The sequence below is a fragment of the Chrysemys picta genome, chromosome 1, assembly GCF_011386835.1.
Source record: "Chrysemys picta bellii isolate R12L10 chromosome 1, ASM1138683v2, whole genome shotgun sequence".
Classification (NCBI taxonomy): Eukaryota; Metazoa; Chordata; order Testudines; family Emydidae; genus Chrysemys; species Chrysemys picta.
In genome coordinates, this window is record NC_088791.1 from 106,356,373 (window position 1) to 106,373,980 (window position 17,608).

At 47.0% G+C, this 17,608-nt stretch overlaps 1 protein-coding gene across 1 annotated transcript; it reads left to right on the plus strand.

The window, feature by feature from the left end:
- The first annotated feature begins 401 nt into the window (after nucleotides 1-401).
- On the plus strand, nucleotides 402-2,943 carry LOC135975357 (uncharacterized). The gene is made up of 2 exons (XM_065566047.1): nucleotides 402-1,379; nucleotides 2,374-2,943. The coding sequence occupies exons 1-2, from the start codon at nucleotides 803-805 to the stop codon at nucleotides 2,847-2,849; spliced, it is 1,053 nt and encodes a 350-aa protein (XP_065422119.1). The 5' UTR covers nucleotides 402-802; the 3' UTR covers nucleotides 2,850-2,943.
- The last annotated feature ends 14,665 nt before the right edge of the window (nucleotides 2,944-17,608 follow it).

The window sequence follows — 17,608 nt, forward strand, 5'->3', positions numbered from 1 at the left end:
CATTCAATTGTTCGCTTATATGGGATATCCTGAACCTTAAAAATATATTTTTTCAAACAATATTTAAATAAATCACTAAAGTGTGAAGGCTTTAGTCATTGGTTTTATCAAATATATGGCATTGTCTGTATTTGGATGTGTTACAGGGGTAATAGTGTAATGGAGGAGATGGCAGGGGCAATGGCAACAAGGTGCCTTTGGTACTTATCATTTAAAATCCAATTAGGGAGGGCAATACATGCTGAAGGACTTATCCAAAACACAGGGCGCAGCCTGTAGAATAAACCCCAAAATCCAATCAATACCACGTTCCCAAGCATGGGTCCCACAAGTTTCTTCACCAGGGTCAGTTCTTAATGTCTCTTGTAGTCAGGAATCCCTGGACTTTGTGGTTTCAGTGAAGTAAGGCCTGGTCTACACTAGGCGTTTATGTCGAAGTTAGCGCCGTTAAATCGAATTAACCCTGCACCCGTCCACACTGCGATGCTATTTAGTTCGACATAGAGGTCTCTTTAATTCGACTTCTGTACTCCTCCCCGACGAGGGGAGTAGCGCTAAATTCGACATGGCCATGTCGAATTAGGCTAGGTGTGGATGGAAATCGACGCTAATAGCTCCGGGAGCTATCCCACAGTGCACCACTCTGTTGACGCTCTGGACAGCAGTGCGAGCTCGGATGCTCTGACCAGCCACACAGGAAAAGCCCCGGGAAAATTTGAATTTGAATTCCTTTTCCTGTCTGGCCAGTTTGAATCTCATTTCCTGTCTGGACATCGTGGCGAGCACAGCAGCACTGGCAACGATGCAGAGCTCTCCAGCAGTGATGGCCGTGCAGTCTGGGAATAGAAAGAGAGCCCCAGCATGGACTGATCGTGAAGTCTTGGATCTCATCGCTGTGTGGGGCGATGAGTCCGTGCTTTCCGAGCTGCGATCCAAAAGAAGGAATGCAAAGATCTACGAGAAGATCTCTAAAGACATGGCAGAGAGAGGATACAGCCGGGATGCAACGCAGTGCCGCGTGAAAATCAAGGAGCTGAGACAAGGCTACCAGAAGACCAAAGAGGCAAACGGACGCTCCGGATCCCATCCCCAGACATCCCGTTTCTACGAGGCACTGCATTCCATCCTCGGTGCTGCCGCCACCACTACCCCACCAGTGACCGTGGACTCTGAGGATGGGATACTGTCCACGGCCGGTTCCTCAGACATGTTAGGGGACGGGGAAGATGAGGAAGGAGATGAGGAGGGCGAGGCAGTTGGCAGCTCTCACAACGCTGATTTCCCCGACAGCCAGGATCTCTTCATCACCCTTACAGAGATCCCCTACGAAGCGTCCCCAGCCATTACCCCGGACACAGAATCTGGTGAAGGATCAGCCAGTAAGTGTTGTAAACATCTAAACATTTATTTTTAACAAAACAGGAATATTAACAATTAAAAGAATGGGTTGTTCATGATTAGTGTGCCCTAGGCGCTTAACGGTTTAGTAAGGGGCAGTGCAAGTTTTGAAAAGAAATCTAGCAATGTCCGGTTTTCAGTGATTGTCCTGCACAAGCCGCTCTACTGTGTATTCCCTGCTACTGCAGCTACAGTAAAATGCGGTCTATATGTGCGGGGATAGAGCAGTAATCCTCCTGGGACATCTCGATGAAGCTCTCCTGGAGGTAACTTGAAAGCCGTTGCATGAGGTTCTTGGGGAGAGCGGCCTTATTGGGTCCTCCGAAGTACGACACGTTGCCGCGCCACGAGATTATCAGGTACTCGGGGATCATTGCTCTGCACAGCAGGGCGGCATACGGCCCTGGTCTTTGGAGGCTTTCCCGGAGCATTCTCTCTTTGTCGCTCTCGGAGATCCTCATCAGGGTGATGTCGGCCATGGTGACCTGCTTTTAATTAGGTAGGGGAATGTTAGTGTTGGGACTGCTTTCCCGTTCCTTTACAGAACTGTCACCGCTGGTTTGCAGCCACGCGGTGGAGGCGGGAGAGGGGCAGCCGAAAGGGATCATTCCCGGGGACAGCCGCGAGGGGGTGGGACAGGGGCAGAGTTCCCGCTTGCCGGATTGCTGGCAGCAGGGACTGACATTGATTTAAATGTGAAATGAGGCCAGTGGTAATATAAAAGTTTTAAACTGCCACAAGTGTACGGCTTACCATGTCTGCCTGCAACAGAAATTCCGTTGTGCTGCCTCGCTTCTCAAATGTGCTGTTCAAGACCCCAGGCACAGAATGCGAAGGCCGAGAATTCGACCTTGTGCTGAGTGCGCATGTGAAAGGTGCTGTGCATGGTCTTGTTCACAGAGAAAGACTATGTTCTTTGTTCACAACTACATTTATCTTTCAGAGGAATTCACTCCCTTTTTCCCATTTCCACAGCCCCGTCTGCGACTGTCTCACAACCTAGCCTGGAATCACACTCCCAGAGGCTAGCGCGGATTAGGCGTAGGAAGAAGAGGACACGGGAGGACATGTTCTCTGAGCTTATGGCCTCTTCCCAAGCCCAGGCAGCACAGCAGACCCAGTGGCGGGAGAACTTGACCCGAATGCACCAAGCCAACATGGATCGGGAGGAGAGGTGGCGGCAGGAAGACCAGCAGGCGACTCAAACGCTGCTTGGACTACTGAGGGAGCAAACGGACACGCTCCGGCGCCTTGTGGATGTTCTGCAGGAACGGAGGCAGGAGGACAGAGCCCCGCTGCAGTCCATCTCTAACCGCCCTCCCCCGCCACCAAGTCCCATACCCACCTCACCCAAAGTGCAAAGAAGGAGAGGCGGCAGAGTCCCTGCTAACTCTCACTCCACCCCTGCAGAGAGCTCTAGTAGCAGAAGGCTCTCATTTCCCAAAATTTGAAAAGTTCTTTCCTTCCCGCCTGACACAAGCCCACGTCCAAGTTTCACCTCCCAATGCCATGTGTAGTTGATAATAAAAAATTCGTTTCTGTTAACTACTGTTTCAATCATGTTCTTTTGGAGGAGGAGGGGAAAGGGGGTTGGAAATTGGACAGGACAGTCTCCTTTGGCAGGGTACATAGTCGGGGGCAGGCACAGCAGCAGGGCACATACACAGTGCAGTGATGCAGTGACTAGTTGCCCCGGTTAGTCTGGGAGGTTGTTTTGATGTAATGTTGGGGGGGGTGGGTTGCTCTGTGACTTTGTGGCGGGGGAGGGCAGTTACAGATCTTAAGCGCCGGTCCTTAGACAGGATCACAGAGCCACACAGCATGGGATCTGTAACCGTCCTCCCCCTGCCACAAAGTCAAATAGACCTCCCATACACACAGTCCCGATCAGGAGGGTTGACAGGCTCCGTTGAAACAAGCATCCCACCGCAGCGGAGCCTGTCAATCCTTGAGTTTAGAAGCTGCATTCGCATCACAACACTAGACCCGCCCCGCACCACAGTCTGCGTCCCAGTTTTAAAAAATTCCCGCTAAAACAGTATTAAAGAAAACGGTGTGCTTTAACAAAGTAGAACTATTTTTATTTCGACACGTGTGTTGGAGGGGGGGTGAAGGGGGTATGTAACTGGATAGGATAGTCAACATTACCTGGGTAAAGAAACGGGGGCAGGTTTAGCTTCTCAGTACACAAACTATAAAATCACAGGTTACCCTGCTCACTCAGGAACTTTGCTTTCAAAGCCTCCCGGATGCACAGCGCTTCCCGCTGGTCTCTTCTAATCGCCCGGCTGTCTGGCTGTGAGTAATCACCAGCCAGGCTATTTTCGTCAACCTCCCACCCCGCCATAAAGGTCTCCCCCTTGCTCTCACAGAGATTGTGGAGCACACAGCAAGCTGCTATAACAATGGGGATATTGGTTTCGCTGAGATCACAGCGAGTCAGTAAGCTTCTCCATCTCCCCTTGAGACGGCCAAAAGCACACTCCACCACCATTCTGCACTTGCTCAGCCGGTAGTTGAAGAGTTCTTTTTCAGTGTCCAGGGCGCCAGTATAGGGCTTCATGAGCCAGGGCATTAGCGGGTAGGCTGGGTCCCCGAGGATGACTATAGGCATCTCCACATCCCCAACAGTTATTTTGTGGTCCGGGAAGTAAATACCTTGTTGCAGCCGTCTAAACAGACCAGAGTTCCTGAAAACACGAGCGTCATGAACCTTGCCCGGCCATCCCACGTAGATGTTGGTAAAACGTCCCCTGTGGTCCACCAGTGCTTGCAGCACCATGGAAAAGTATCCCTTTCGGTTAATGTACTGGGTGGCCTGGTGGTCCGGTGCCAGGATAGGGATGTGAGTTCCATCTATGGCCCCACCGCAGTTTGGGAATCCCATCGCTGCGAAGCCATCTATGATCGCCTCCACGTTTCCCAGGGTCACTACCTTTGGCAGCAGTACATCAACGATTGCCTTCGCTACTTGCATCACAACAACCCCCACGGTAGATTTGCCCACCCCAAACTGGTTCGCGACTGACCGGTAGCTGTCTGGCGTTGCAAGCTTCCACAGGGCTATGGCCACTCGCTTCTGTACACTCAGTGCAGCTCGCAACCGGGTGTCACTGCGCTTCAGGGCAGGGGACAGCAACTCACAAAGTTCCAGGAAAGTTCCCTTCCGCATGCGAAAGTTTCGCAGCCACTGGGATTCATCCCAGACCTGCAGCACTATGCGGTCCCACCACTCAGTGCTTGTCTCCCGTGCCCAGAATCGCCGTTCCACGGCATCAACATGACCCATTGCCACTGTGATGTCCTCGGCGCTGGGTCGCCTGCTTTCTGACAGGTCTGTGCTACTCTCAGACTTCAGGACATCACCGCGGTGCCGTAGCCTCCTTGCCTGACTTTTCTGCATCTGCCTCAGGGAAACCTTTATGATAAGCTGCGAGACGTTGAGAGCGGCCACAACTGCAGCGATGGTCGCAGCGGGCTCCATGCTCGGAGTACAGTGGCGTCCGCGCTGTCAATGACTGGAAAAGCGCGCGAACTGTTTTCCCGCCGGCGCTTTCAGGGAGGGAGGGCGGGAGTGATGGACGGATGACGACAGTTTCCCAAAAGCACCCTCGACTCATTTTGTTACCCAGAAGGCATTGCCGGCTACACCCAGAATTCCAATGGGCAGAGGGGACTGCGGGAACTGTGGGATAGCTGACCACAGTGCACCGCTTCGAATGTCGACGCTATCACCGTTAGTGTGGACGCACAAAGTCGAATTACTGTCCTTAGTGTGGACACACACGTTCGACTTTGCAATATCGATTACAAAAATTCGATGCAAGTAAAATCGAACTACTCTCGTAGTGTAGACAAGGCCTAAGTGTTCATTCTTCTCTTTTCCTGAAACAGTGTGGTTTAGCATCATACAGGGGAGAGGTTACTAGCACATCACCCTGTAATGGTTTTGCTTCTTCTAGAAAAATCCAGAGGCACAGTAGGTCTGTCAGTGGACAAGGGAGAGGTTACTAGCACTTCACCTTGTCTTTTTTTTCTTTCTTTCTTTCTTTCTTTCTTTCTTTTTCCTGCTGTCCAGAAGACACAGCAGAGCTAGAAGGAGAAATAGGCTTATCAGTCGGAGAGTCCTCCCGAGGTGGAGGGGTCTTTTTACAGTGAGAAGCATGGGTCCAGGCAGGTAGTCCTTGGCACTTCACAGTGGTGGTGGTTAACAGGACTTGGAAAGGGCCTTTCCAGTGTGGAGCCAAAGCAGTCTTTCGTTGATGGACTTTACGTAGACTCAGTCTCCTTGTTTCAATGAATGGCAGGGCTGCTAGGGTCTTTGGGTAGCACTTCTTTTATCTGTGAGAAAAGAAACCTAACACATTTCATTAATGCCTGGCAGTGTTTTGCAGATCTCATAGTTGCTTGGGCACATTCAGGCCCCCCTTTTCTTGGCTATCAGCCAAGTCTTAGCTGTGGGCAGTGTCCTTGGATGGTGCCAGCATCTTATCTTTGGACTGAGCTTGCTAGCTATTTTTCCTCAGTTAACTCGTTCTGTTCTTTTTCCTTCTCCCCTTCTTGGCTTCTTTTAACCTACAAAGGAAACTTCCACTTTTCACTCATACACCTTTTCCCAACAATGAACACATACACATTGCCATTATACAGTACATTAGTCTTATTATTCAATGTATGCCATGTACACCCTTCCAGTAAAATAACTTTATTACAGAGCTTTGGAGCAACAAACCAGGACAAGCACACCCACTTTTGAGGAGTCCACTCGGTACAACCTCAGGTGTCCAATAGCTTTCCTCCCTCCCCAGCCCTCTGGCTAGAAATCTGAAGTAGCCAGAAGGATCCCATGGGCAATATGGGGAGTGGGTTAACATTCCATGTCCTTGCTTCCAAAGACTGTTGGTATGCAAATTTTAACAACAATTTTTTCAATTAAAAAAAAATCTGGCCAATGAAGTTTCTTTTTCTTACTTAAGCAACTGTATTAGACTTTAGTATATCACATTTTCCTGATTTATCCAAACACTTTTTGTATTCCAAGTTGAATAAAAACAAGTATCTGCTTTTTGATTTAACCCTTCTATTTAATTTTGAACTAGACTGTCTTATGAAAATATTAAACCCAACAATTCTGGCCACAAGACAAACGCCACAAGACAGGACAAAGAACACAAAAATAATTCCTATTGTACCAGTAAATGCATGGTACTTTGAATGCTGTTCAGCTGGCATCCATTTTCTGTGATGATCTGAAAGACAAAAGAACAGAGGTCTACCCCTTCTGGGCAGTCAGTCATTACTTAAAATATTTCCTTTATATACACACATACTCTTGTTGATTTTAGACAAAACAGAATTACCCCATATTTCCTTGTATTTGTTTCATAGGCAGCCCAGGTTTCAGTGGCTTCTACCTTATTAGTTAGAAAATTGCATGAATACAGATGCTTTCTGGCTTGCTTCCAGATCCAAAGCTATCCACAGCTTAAAGATTCTTACTTAAAAAGGGTCACAATTAACTTTCCCAGACTTTTGATTGCCTTTTACTTCTAACTCCTGCTTTCAAACACCCAGTGATCTGAAAGAGACGACACAACCTATATTGGTAGGTTTGCATTTCTTTTACCTCTGCTACAATATACACTGCACATGTTCTGGGGAAAATGCACATCCTATCCACAATTCAATTTCCACAACACTAGCCACATCAATTTCTACACAAGGTATAACTGTTTCTTTTGTGCTTACAAAATCTCCATGCACCCCTAGTAAAGTGACAGCTCGACCACACAGAGCCAGGGGCACTGTCCTTCTCTCTCTTTTTACCAGATCTTTTATCTGCTATTTTGTTACCCAAAAACAAATTCAAATCTTTATTCTTTCCTGAACACCGGGTAAAGGCCATTTACTTAACATATAATTCAAAGGGCTATCCTTAGAGGGTTTTACCAGAGACCCACCCATCTGCCTGCTGATACTCTAACAGAGAATTACACAGAGAACAGAGGGAATTATGGCCTAATAGGATCCTATTACAGGAATTTCTACTAATACTGACCGCTACAGGGGACGGGACAGAAGGATCCCAATTCAACCTCAGAGCTTCATTGCACGCGATGGCTTCCACTCTGAGGAATTACAAATGAGAGGCTCAGTTCCGTCCACACACCTAACACCTAAATGTATAAGACAGAAATTCATTAACCGGAGTCGCCAGTAACTGTCACCAAAATATCGGGTCCACCTAGCTGAGAGCCAATAACAGCCAGACAGGGATAAGGAAGAGTTGCTTTATTCAGCAGAAGAAAGGAGAGCCTTGCACCTTGGTACAAAGACTGTCTTACACACATTTTACCATTTCAATTATTATCCTGGGGATTTGAAATCCCCATGCTTATAATTACTTACTCCTTTCCTTCCACTATGCCCTCAAAGTTTCCAACCTGTTCTCCAATCTCTCTATCTATTGCCTGCCCGCTTGGGCCCGATCCTGCTTTTCTCGCTGAACCGTCCCTTCCATGGGCACCAGCTTTTTCACTACCAATTTAGATAGGAGGGTGGGCTTCTCAACTAGCCCCCACCCTTCCTGGTCTCTTCTCTTAAACATTCTTACTCACAAGGCTACCCGAGTCCTCCCCCGTGAGGCTTGCCACTTGGGCAAAACACATGGCCCATTGGCATTTAACTATTCAATTTTCTCTTGTGGCAAACACACTGCTCTTACAGCATATGCTAACACAAATGGTTAAATTCTGACAAGTCCCTGAAGGACCGGTACTTGCTTAGCCAGTGCTTCCTTTTCTGCCTGGAAGTCCTGTCTCAAGGCTTGCAACTTGCCCTGGGCGTAGGTTTGAGTTGCTGCCTGGTTCATGATCTATGCTCTTAATTGCTCAATTCTAGTTATCAAGTAAACAACTCTTCCCTTTTCTCCAACTTCTCTATTGCCCAGTCCTGCTACGACTGGGGTAGATCCACCTGACACCCTTCCCGGTCAGCCGGGGTGGAAAGAGGAATGCTAAATCCCTCTCCGGTTCTCAGACTTACTGCGGCTGAGAGTAGGCACACTTTCATACTCACACACGTACGTCCAGACTGGCCACGTCTGTGTATAACGTTCAGAGAAGGTGCTGTGCAATCTCCAACTTGCTTCCTCTCTTGGGAGGGCAGTTCTTTTACACCCTGAGGTCTCCTGGGGCGTCTTTTCAGTGATTCCAGTCCAGGCCGGCTGCCTGTGGCTTCTTCAGCTTCCCCAAACCACGCCGGCTCCAGGGTCGCAAAGGCAGACTGTTGGATCTCACTGGACAGTTAAGCTTTGCAAATGTAATCTCAGCACTGTAACTTGTATTGCCTTTGGTTTGACTATGTCTATATTTTTTCACAGTCAGCTGGGGCCGAAAGCAGTTTTTCTTTGTACTTAGCCTGGTCTGCATTGATTCTTGACCTTGAACGCAGATTAACTTTCTCTTTATCTCTGGACCAAGCTGAATTTCAAATTAACCCGTTCCTTTCCTCAATAGACAAATTGCTCCCATTGTGTGTCAGAGGCTTTTTTGTGATTAAAAGCTCCTCTGAGATGTATGATCTTATCTAGATTGAAGGTACCTTCTAGTGGGCATTGTTTAGATGAATTTTTCACGCGTGTAATGATTTCAATTCTCTAAATACCTGCAGGTTTTAGTACCATAATGTACGTACATGAAATAAGCTGGGGTACCCTTAGTGGGTGAGAGGGAAGACTTAGACTGTCCCCCACCCATTTCCAATCACACACACAGGGAGGAGGATGCCCTGTCCGCGCTAGCGGCACATAAACTAAGGATCTCTCCCTACAGGGTATTCACACAGGAGAGACTAACAAGGATGGCCACGACCCTCCTACACCTCCCTTCAGCAAAGAGCGTCGGCTAGTCTCAGAGAGACGGCGCCGCTTACTCTGTTGCATCCAGTGAGATGATCAGACTGTCAGTGGCTCACACGGAGAGGAAAAGGGGGAGGGAAGATGGGTTCACACACTCCTAGACCCAGGTAGCCTCCTCGCCGGACGATGCCAGGCCGAGTTAGCCCACCGTGGGTCGGATCTCCTAAAAGATCCTCTAGTTACCGGGCTTGCGTTAGAGTAGTTCTGGTCACGAGCCAAAAGACTTCGCAGAGTACTCTGGGCGTCTTCCGGTAACACTCAATTCACACTGGTACACACACACACACACACACACACACACACACACACACACACACACACACACACACACACACACACACACACACACACACACCAAGGCCTTATTCCAGGTACTATTCCCAAGTACCTCCAGGTACTATTCCCAAGTACCTCGATGCATCACTTGAGGCGGTAAAAACCCCTCTTGAGGCGGTAACAACCCCTCAACACAGGTGCAAACCCTATGCACCTAGCATATGCATACAGGGGGCGGCAAACAATTCCCCTATTACGCCGCTCAGCATCTGACCTTGCTGCACAGTCAATAAGTTCGGATGGCGTGAGCCCAACAGGGACAGACGGCCCCACGGACAGTCCTCCTCCGACACCCCAATAGAGATTTCAAAAGGTCTCCTACCTCTATTGTGGCGCCATGGGGTTCGAAGGGGAACGATCCGTAGCAGCTGCCGGTGCCTCTGCGGGTGTTGCCATCCCGGACGAGCCCCCAAATTGTCGGAGAAAAACAGAGTTCTCACTATTTGTTTAGGTATAGCAAGTCAGATGCTTTATTAACTCTCACAATTGCGCAGAGGGAGAGAGCTAAGCAGGTCTCTCAACAGGTAAACAATTACAGCAAGCATTTATACCTTTTGTTACAGACAATAATGAGCAACAGTTGCATTTTGTTTATATATAGGTCATTCTGATATCTTGTTTTGCTCACTAATGTAGACTCTTAGTCTACATTCCATATTATCTACACAAGGTCGCAACAACTTCTCACACAGTTCTTTCCCACTCGCCTCACACATCCTCGCTTCTACAAATCTCACGTTATTAGGGTTACAGTTAGCCTAACTCTTGCTAACGAACTGTCATGCATTGCATCCCCTTCCTGTCAGTTCTTTCTCTGCTTCCACACTGAGATCAGAGCGAGTCAGTAAGCTTCTCCATCTCCCCTTGAGACGTCCAAAAGCACACTCCACCACCATTCTGCACTTGCTCAGTCGGTAGTTGAAGAGTTCTTTTTCACTGTCCAGGGCGCCTGTATAGGGCTTCATGAGCCAGGGCATTAGTGGGTAGGCTGGGTCCCCGAGGATCACTGTAGGCATCTCCACATTCCCAACAGTTATTTTGTGGTCTGGAAAGTAAATACCTTCCTGCAGCCGTCTAAACAGAAGAGTTCCTGAAAACACAAGCGTCATGAACCTTGCCCGAACATCCGACGCTGATGTTAGTAAAACGTCCCCTATGGTCCACCAGTGCTTGCAGCACCATTGAAAAGTAGCCCTTTCTGTTAATGTACTGGCTGGCCTGGTGCTCCGGTCCCAGGATAGGGATGTGAGTTCCATCTATAGCCCCACCGCAGTTTGGGAATCCCATCGCGGCGAAGCCATCTATGATGACCTGCACGTTTCCCAGGGCCACTACCTTTGAGAGCAGTAGCTCAACGATTGCGTTGGCTACTTGCATCACAGCAACCCCCACGGTAGATTTGCCCACGCCAAAGTGGTTCGCGACTGACCGATAGCTGTCTGGCGTTGCAAGCTTCCACAGGGCTATGGCCACTCGCTTCTGGACAGTCAGGGCTGCTCGCATCTGGGTGTCCTTGCGCTTCAGGGAAGGGGACAGCAACTCACAAAGTTCCAGGAAAGTTCCCTTACGCATGCGAAAGTTTCTCAGCCACTGTGATTCATCCCAGTCCTGCAGCACTATGCGGTCCCACCAGTCCGTGCTTGTTTCCCGGGCCCAGAATCACCGTTCCACAGCATCAACATGACCCATTGCCACCATGATGTCCATGGCGCGGGGTCCCGTGCTTTGCGAGAGGTCTATGCCACTCTCAGACTTAAATGTCCTGACCGCGCTGCCGTAGCCTCCTCGCCCGATTTCTCAGCATCTGCCTCTGAAAAAGGTGGATGATAAGGTGTGAGGTGTTGACAATGGCCATAACTGCAGCGATGGTCGCAGCAGGCTCCATGCTCGCAGTGCTGTGGCGTCCGTACTGTCACTCACCAGAAAAGTGCACGAACTGATTGCCCGCCAGCGCTTTCATGGAAGGAGGGCGGGAGTGACGGTTGAATGACGACAGTTACCCAAAACCACCCTCGACACATTTTTTTCCCCTGCAGCATTGGAGGATCGACCCAGAATTCCAATGGGCAGTGGGGACTGCGGAAACTGTGAATAGCTGCCCACAGTGCACCGCTTCCAATGTCGACGCTTGCCCCGTTAGTGTGGACTCACAAAGTCGAATTACTGTTCTTAGTGTGGGTATTCTGCATTCTTCTTCCTTCTCCCCGCCGCCAGCTGCACAACACCCAAAATGCTACTGAGGGCCAAGTCCAAAGGCTTTCCCAGGATCCCAGTAGGTGGGAGTATTATACATAAGGGAGCACTCCTTTCTTTCATACCACCTAGCCGGGCCCTTCCAAGTTTAAGTCTCCTCTGGTTGTGTGAGTGGAAAGCAAGGTCTGTCCCTACAGTTTGCAAACTAAGTTTAATTTGATAGATTTGATGTTTATTTGTTTTGGAAAGTTGAGACCACACTCCCAGTTACCTAATTTCCCAAATCTGTGAATGTCCATGCACTCTAATTCCAGTAATGTACTAACGCACTTACTTCATTTCAGTACAGAGTGGCGGACCATCACTTACTGCTGTTCCCCATTAAATAACATTATCCACCCTCTTTTGGGAATATAAGACTGCCACTTCAATTTGTTAAACTAGACAACCTCTGATCCGTAAAACCTTACATAGCTTGGCTACCTAGCAGACTGTCTCTTTCCAGGTGCTGCAGGGGCAGTTGAAAACGGCTGGAGCACTACACCAAATATCAAGAGGATGATGACTGAGTGTTTTCAAAAGTTAACTGACTTCGGAATCAGCCATGCCCATGTCTGTTTACCTTTACACATCTGTTGTGATAATTTGGTCTACCAATTTATCCTAGTTGTGAGCTCAACTGTGAAAAGTGAGCGCAAGTTCATAAGATGTCAAAATAACCTAGAACAATAAATGTGGCTGGGAAAAGGTACAAAAGGGAGATAGACTGCACTAGTCCAAACAAAAATGCTTACTGATATAACTCAAGGACTGCACTAAGATCATGTTTGATAAACAAGAAAAGTGTGGAACCAAAAATCAATGAGCCAAAATTGGTGTGTTGGAAAACTAGGCCTAATTAGTGACAGGTAAGGAGGTGAGCTATTTGGCTCCTTGTCTCTCCCCCCCAACCCCCCCCTTTTTTTTTTTTTTTTTTTTTTTGGAGAACATCAAGACATTGGGAGAAAAACTGGCTACTTGAATGAGCTTCACCATCATGGCTGCTACCCCATTCCTCTCCTTGGTCCCCAGGCCTTCCTCATCCTGATCCTGAGAGATATTCTGACCAGACCAATACACAGAGAGGGACCCACATGATGTTGCCACCTCTACCCGCCCTGGCTGAATCCCAGACATCAGCTGGAATGTGATTTCTCCCCCCCTCGCATCTGTCCCTTTCCTTCCCCACCTTATTTCTTCTTTCCTATCCCTCCTTTTCCCCCTTCTTTCTAATGAGAGTCTTAGCTGTATATTTTACAACACTACTCACTTTCAGATGTGGGCAAAGTCAAGGGCTTTTTCTTTAAATGTCTGTTTGCTTTAAGTGTTGCTGTGGCTGTGCTGGGCCCGGGATAGGTGAGAGACATGTGACCAGGAAGAGGCAATTAAAAGCAATGCCTAAACATTCCAAAGCTGGTACAAGTACTCCAGGTCTCCGAGTGGCTGGTAAGACTCTGTGCTGTGCCTGTGTTTCTCCAGCAGTGAGGATGCACGTTGAGACAACACCACAGACAGAAGCTGCGTGCTCTCTTTTTGCAATTCTTTTCTCTTCCTTCTTGTGACTGTTTGACTTGTTTCGTCTTCTGTGAAACAAAGTCAGACTTTAACAACCACAACAACAGTGACAGCTCTGGCCCATCTCAATTAACTTCTTCTCTTTCCCCCCAAAGGACTATTATTGCCATCTTTGATTTTGATACCGATACCATCTAAGAGACCATTAAGCAAGGCATTTTTTTCTTCTACAATCTCTTTCCAGCTAAAGGGACAGGGAACAAGAGATGTTGTTAAAACAAGTCTTATTTAATACTTTACATTGCAAATGTTTGTCCTTCTTTTCTGTATCTTTAATAAAAAGTTAAAAGGATGTTTAAGGGTGTGTTTGCGCTGGTACTAAACGGGCCTAGGTCTCCGTATTCCAAACCCCAAAACATTATTTAACACTGGTTAATGTTGGACAGTGACTGAATTATGTTAACCCCTTTGGTCCATTTATTCCTTCTGAATTTGACAAGGCAAACAACATCTCTTCTCAGGTATGAACTTGAGGGTGTATTTAGACAAGAGGGAAAACAGACTTCCTTTGGCCTATGAGAGAAGCAAATAAATGTGCTTATTAAGTTAAAGGAGAACCAGTTGGCAGTTTACTAAGACTTACATTGACAAAGGCATTTTGAATCTCACAGGAGAGTATTAAGGAAAGGGAAGTTCGGTTAAGGATTAAGAACAAGTTAAGAGACCAAAGGCAGTGAATAGGAGTAGAAAGTCAATTTCTCAACGCAGAAGTTTCATAATGAATTTCCCAAGAACCTGATACCAGGACTGGTGCTGATTAATATATTAATCATGATCTGGAAGATGGAGTTAAACACAACAAGGTGACAAAATGGGCTGGCCTTAGGGGCGGGCCATGAGGGTGACCACCCAGGTAGCTGTGGTCAGGGAAGCACCTTGAAGCAGCACAGACCTGCACCCTGCCAGCTTTTAGGGGAGCGCTGCAAACTTGCAGACTCTTCCCTCCTGGTGAAGGTGTGTGTGTGTGTGTGTGTGTGTGTGTGTGTGTGTGTGTGTGAGTGTGTGAGAGAGAGAGAGAGAGAGAGAGCGCGTGTGAGTGAGTGAGAGAACAGTGATGCACAGATACTGCTCGACCTCTGCACGTTCCTCCGTGCCCCCCTGGGCGGCTATGGGCAGGGAGCAAGGAGCAATGCCAAAGAGAGGAGCTGTTGTTCTTCTGCCCTCCCCTTATGCAGCCCAGGTGGGGAAAGTGACCTGGATGCAGGAAGCACCTGGCGTTGTTCCTCATTCCTCCCATCAGAGCCCGATGGGGGCTGCAGAGAAGCAGTGTTCTGGAGGGGAGCAAGGAATACTGCCAGCTGCTTCGTGCAACCAGGTTAGTTTCCCCATGTGGGCGCAGGAAGAGAGTGCAGGGGTTAGGGGCACCGGGGGGGTGCAGAAGGGGATGGGGTGAAGGGGGACATGAGGGGTTGGGGAGAAGGGGCTATTCATTATTATTGTGTATTTTACAATTAATTTCAGACACACGTCTCAGAATAGATGCCTGAAATCACGCTCAGTTTTTAAATCAGTGACTACCATCTCTCAGCTTCTTTGGGTCCATCTCCCCCTTCATCTGCCTGGATTCTCCTCTTCCCTTATGTTATTCTTAAGAGCATGCAGAAACCTACCACCAGGAGCCAAAGATCTGATCCTGAAACCTTTACTCTGCAAGGAATCCTTCCTCAGACACTTAATCCCATTGAACTCATGAAGGTTGCACAATCTGTCCCCAGCCCTTGCTGTAGCTCGGCAGTTCAGAGTTTTGGAGCAGCACTAGATAGGTGTTGATTTGTCTGCAAACATGCTAATGCTTTGCTGCTACCATTGAGAACTAAGAATGATTCTATGTTCTACCATACAGTTTTTGTATCCTGAAGTAGAATGACGTATACCAGACTCCTGTTGGCTACAGATAGCATGTGCTGAGAGAGATAAAGCATGTTTTCTTCCCGATTCTGAGACAGACATTGCAGATGTGTAATGTTGTTGAAGCTAGAATGTATAGGTTTTCAGAGGAGGAATTTCCCTACAAATTAATTCCTAATAACGATCATTTCTTTAGAATAAGCACTGGAATCAACTTTTGCAATATTGCTTAGTCTAATCAAATCATTATTTTTGTAAAGGCTGTTTAATAGCAAACAATTTATGTCCAAGCCCAAAATTTATACCACTTATGCCATGGTTTTTGCACTTGTTTATATACATTATTTTTTAGCTAATGTAGAAGTTGCTAAGTGAGAGCCAATGGTGATAGGGGAATGGGGAGCCCATGGAGGTCAAGGGCAATGGGGGCAACCATAGGGGCCAGGGGCAATGTGGGGGACACTGTATGCACAAGAGCCAGGGGCACCAAAATACAAGTTCACCCACAGCGCCATTTCCCCTGAGGCAGGTCCTGGTGCCAATATAGGCCTGGACACAAAATTTAAAAGTAAAAAGTCTAGTAAAGACTGAAGACTAACAAAAACTAGATGACTAGGCAATACAATAATGGATGAAAGGGAAAATTTGAATTATTCTTACTTGTTGATGGGTTTTTAATTAATTAGAACATAAGAATGGCTAGTATTCTGTCTTCCAACAGTGGTCAATGCCAGGTGCCCCAGAGGGAATGAACAGAACAAGTAATCATCAAATGATCCATCCCATCACTCATTCCCAGCTTCTGGCAAACGGAGGGCTAGGGACACCATCCCTGTCCATCCTGGCTAATAGCCATCAGTGGCTATTAGTCAGGATGGATCTATACTCCATGAACTTATCTAGTTCTTTTTTGAATGCTGTTATAGGCTTGGCCTTCACAACATCCTGTGGCAAGGAGTTCCACAGGTTGATTGTGCATTGTGTGAAAAAATACTTCCTTTTGTTTGTTTTAAAATCTGTTTCCTGTTAATTTCATTTGGTGACCCCTAGTTCTTGTGTTATGAGAAGAAGTAAATAACACTTCCTTATTTACTTTCTCCACACCAGTCATGATTTTATAGACATCTAGCATATCTCCCCTTAGTCGATTCTTTTCCAAGCTGAAAAGTCCCAGTCTTATTAATCTCTCCTCATATGGCAGCCGTTCCATACCCCTAATCATTTGTGTTGCCCTTTTCTGAACCTTTTCCAATACCAATATATCATTTTTGAGATGGGATGACCACATCTGCACACAGTATTCAAGATGTGGACATACCATGGATTTATATAGAGGCAATATATTTTCTGTCTTATTATCTATTCCTTTCTTAATAATTCCCAACATTCTGTTAGGTTTTTTTCACTGCCACTCCACATTGAGTGGATGTTTTCAGAGAACTATCCACAATAACTCCAAGATCTCTTTCTTGAGTAAAGAGCTAATTTAAACCCCCATCATTTTATATGTATAGTTGGGATTATGTTTTCCAATGTGCATTACTTTGCATTTATCAACATTGAACTTTGTCTGCCATTTTGTTGCCCAGTCACCCGGTTTTGAGAAATCCTTTTGTAGCTTTCCCTGGGACTTAACTATCCTGAGTAATTTTGTATCGTCTGCAAATTTTGCCACCTCACTGTTTACCCCTTTTTCCAGATCATTTATGAATATGTTGAATAGGACTGGGCCCAGTACAGACCCTGGGGGACACCACTATTTACCTCTCTCCATTCTGAAAACTGACCATTTATTCCTACCCTTTGTTTTCTATCTTTTAACCAGTTACCGATCCAAGAGAGGACCTTTCCTCTTATCCCATGACAGTTTAGTTTGCTTAAGAGCCTTTGGTGAGTGATCTTGTCAAAGGGTTTCTGAAAATCTAAGTACATTATATCCACTGAATACCCCTTGTCCATGCTTGTTGAGTCCCTCAAAGAATTCTAGTACTTTGGTGAGGCAGGATTTCCCTTTACAAAAACCATGTTGACTCTTCCAACATGTGTCTGACAATTTTGTTATTTACAATAGTTTCAGGTTTGGGAATCTCCCTCATCCTCATCCCTAGCTGTGAAGATGGATACAAAGAATTAATTTAGTTTCTCTACAATGGCCTTATTGTCCTTGAATGCTCCTTTAGCATCTTGATAGTCCAGTGGCCCCACTGGTTGTTTAGCATGCTTCCGGCTTCTGATGTACTTAAAAAATGTTTTTCTATTACTTTCTGAGTCTTTAGCTAGCTGCTCTTCAAATTCTTTTTT

Coding starts and splice junctions, on each gene's coding strand:
- LOC135975357 (XM_065566047.1), top strand. CDS start 803: ATGCAGAGCTCTCCAGCAGTGATGGCCGTGCAGTCTGGGAATAGAAAG. Junction 1,380..2,373: donor ATCTGGTGAAGGATCAGCCA/GTAAGTGTTGTA, acceptor CCATTTCCACAG/CCCCGTCTGCGACTGTCTCA.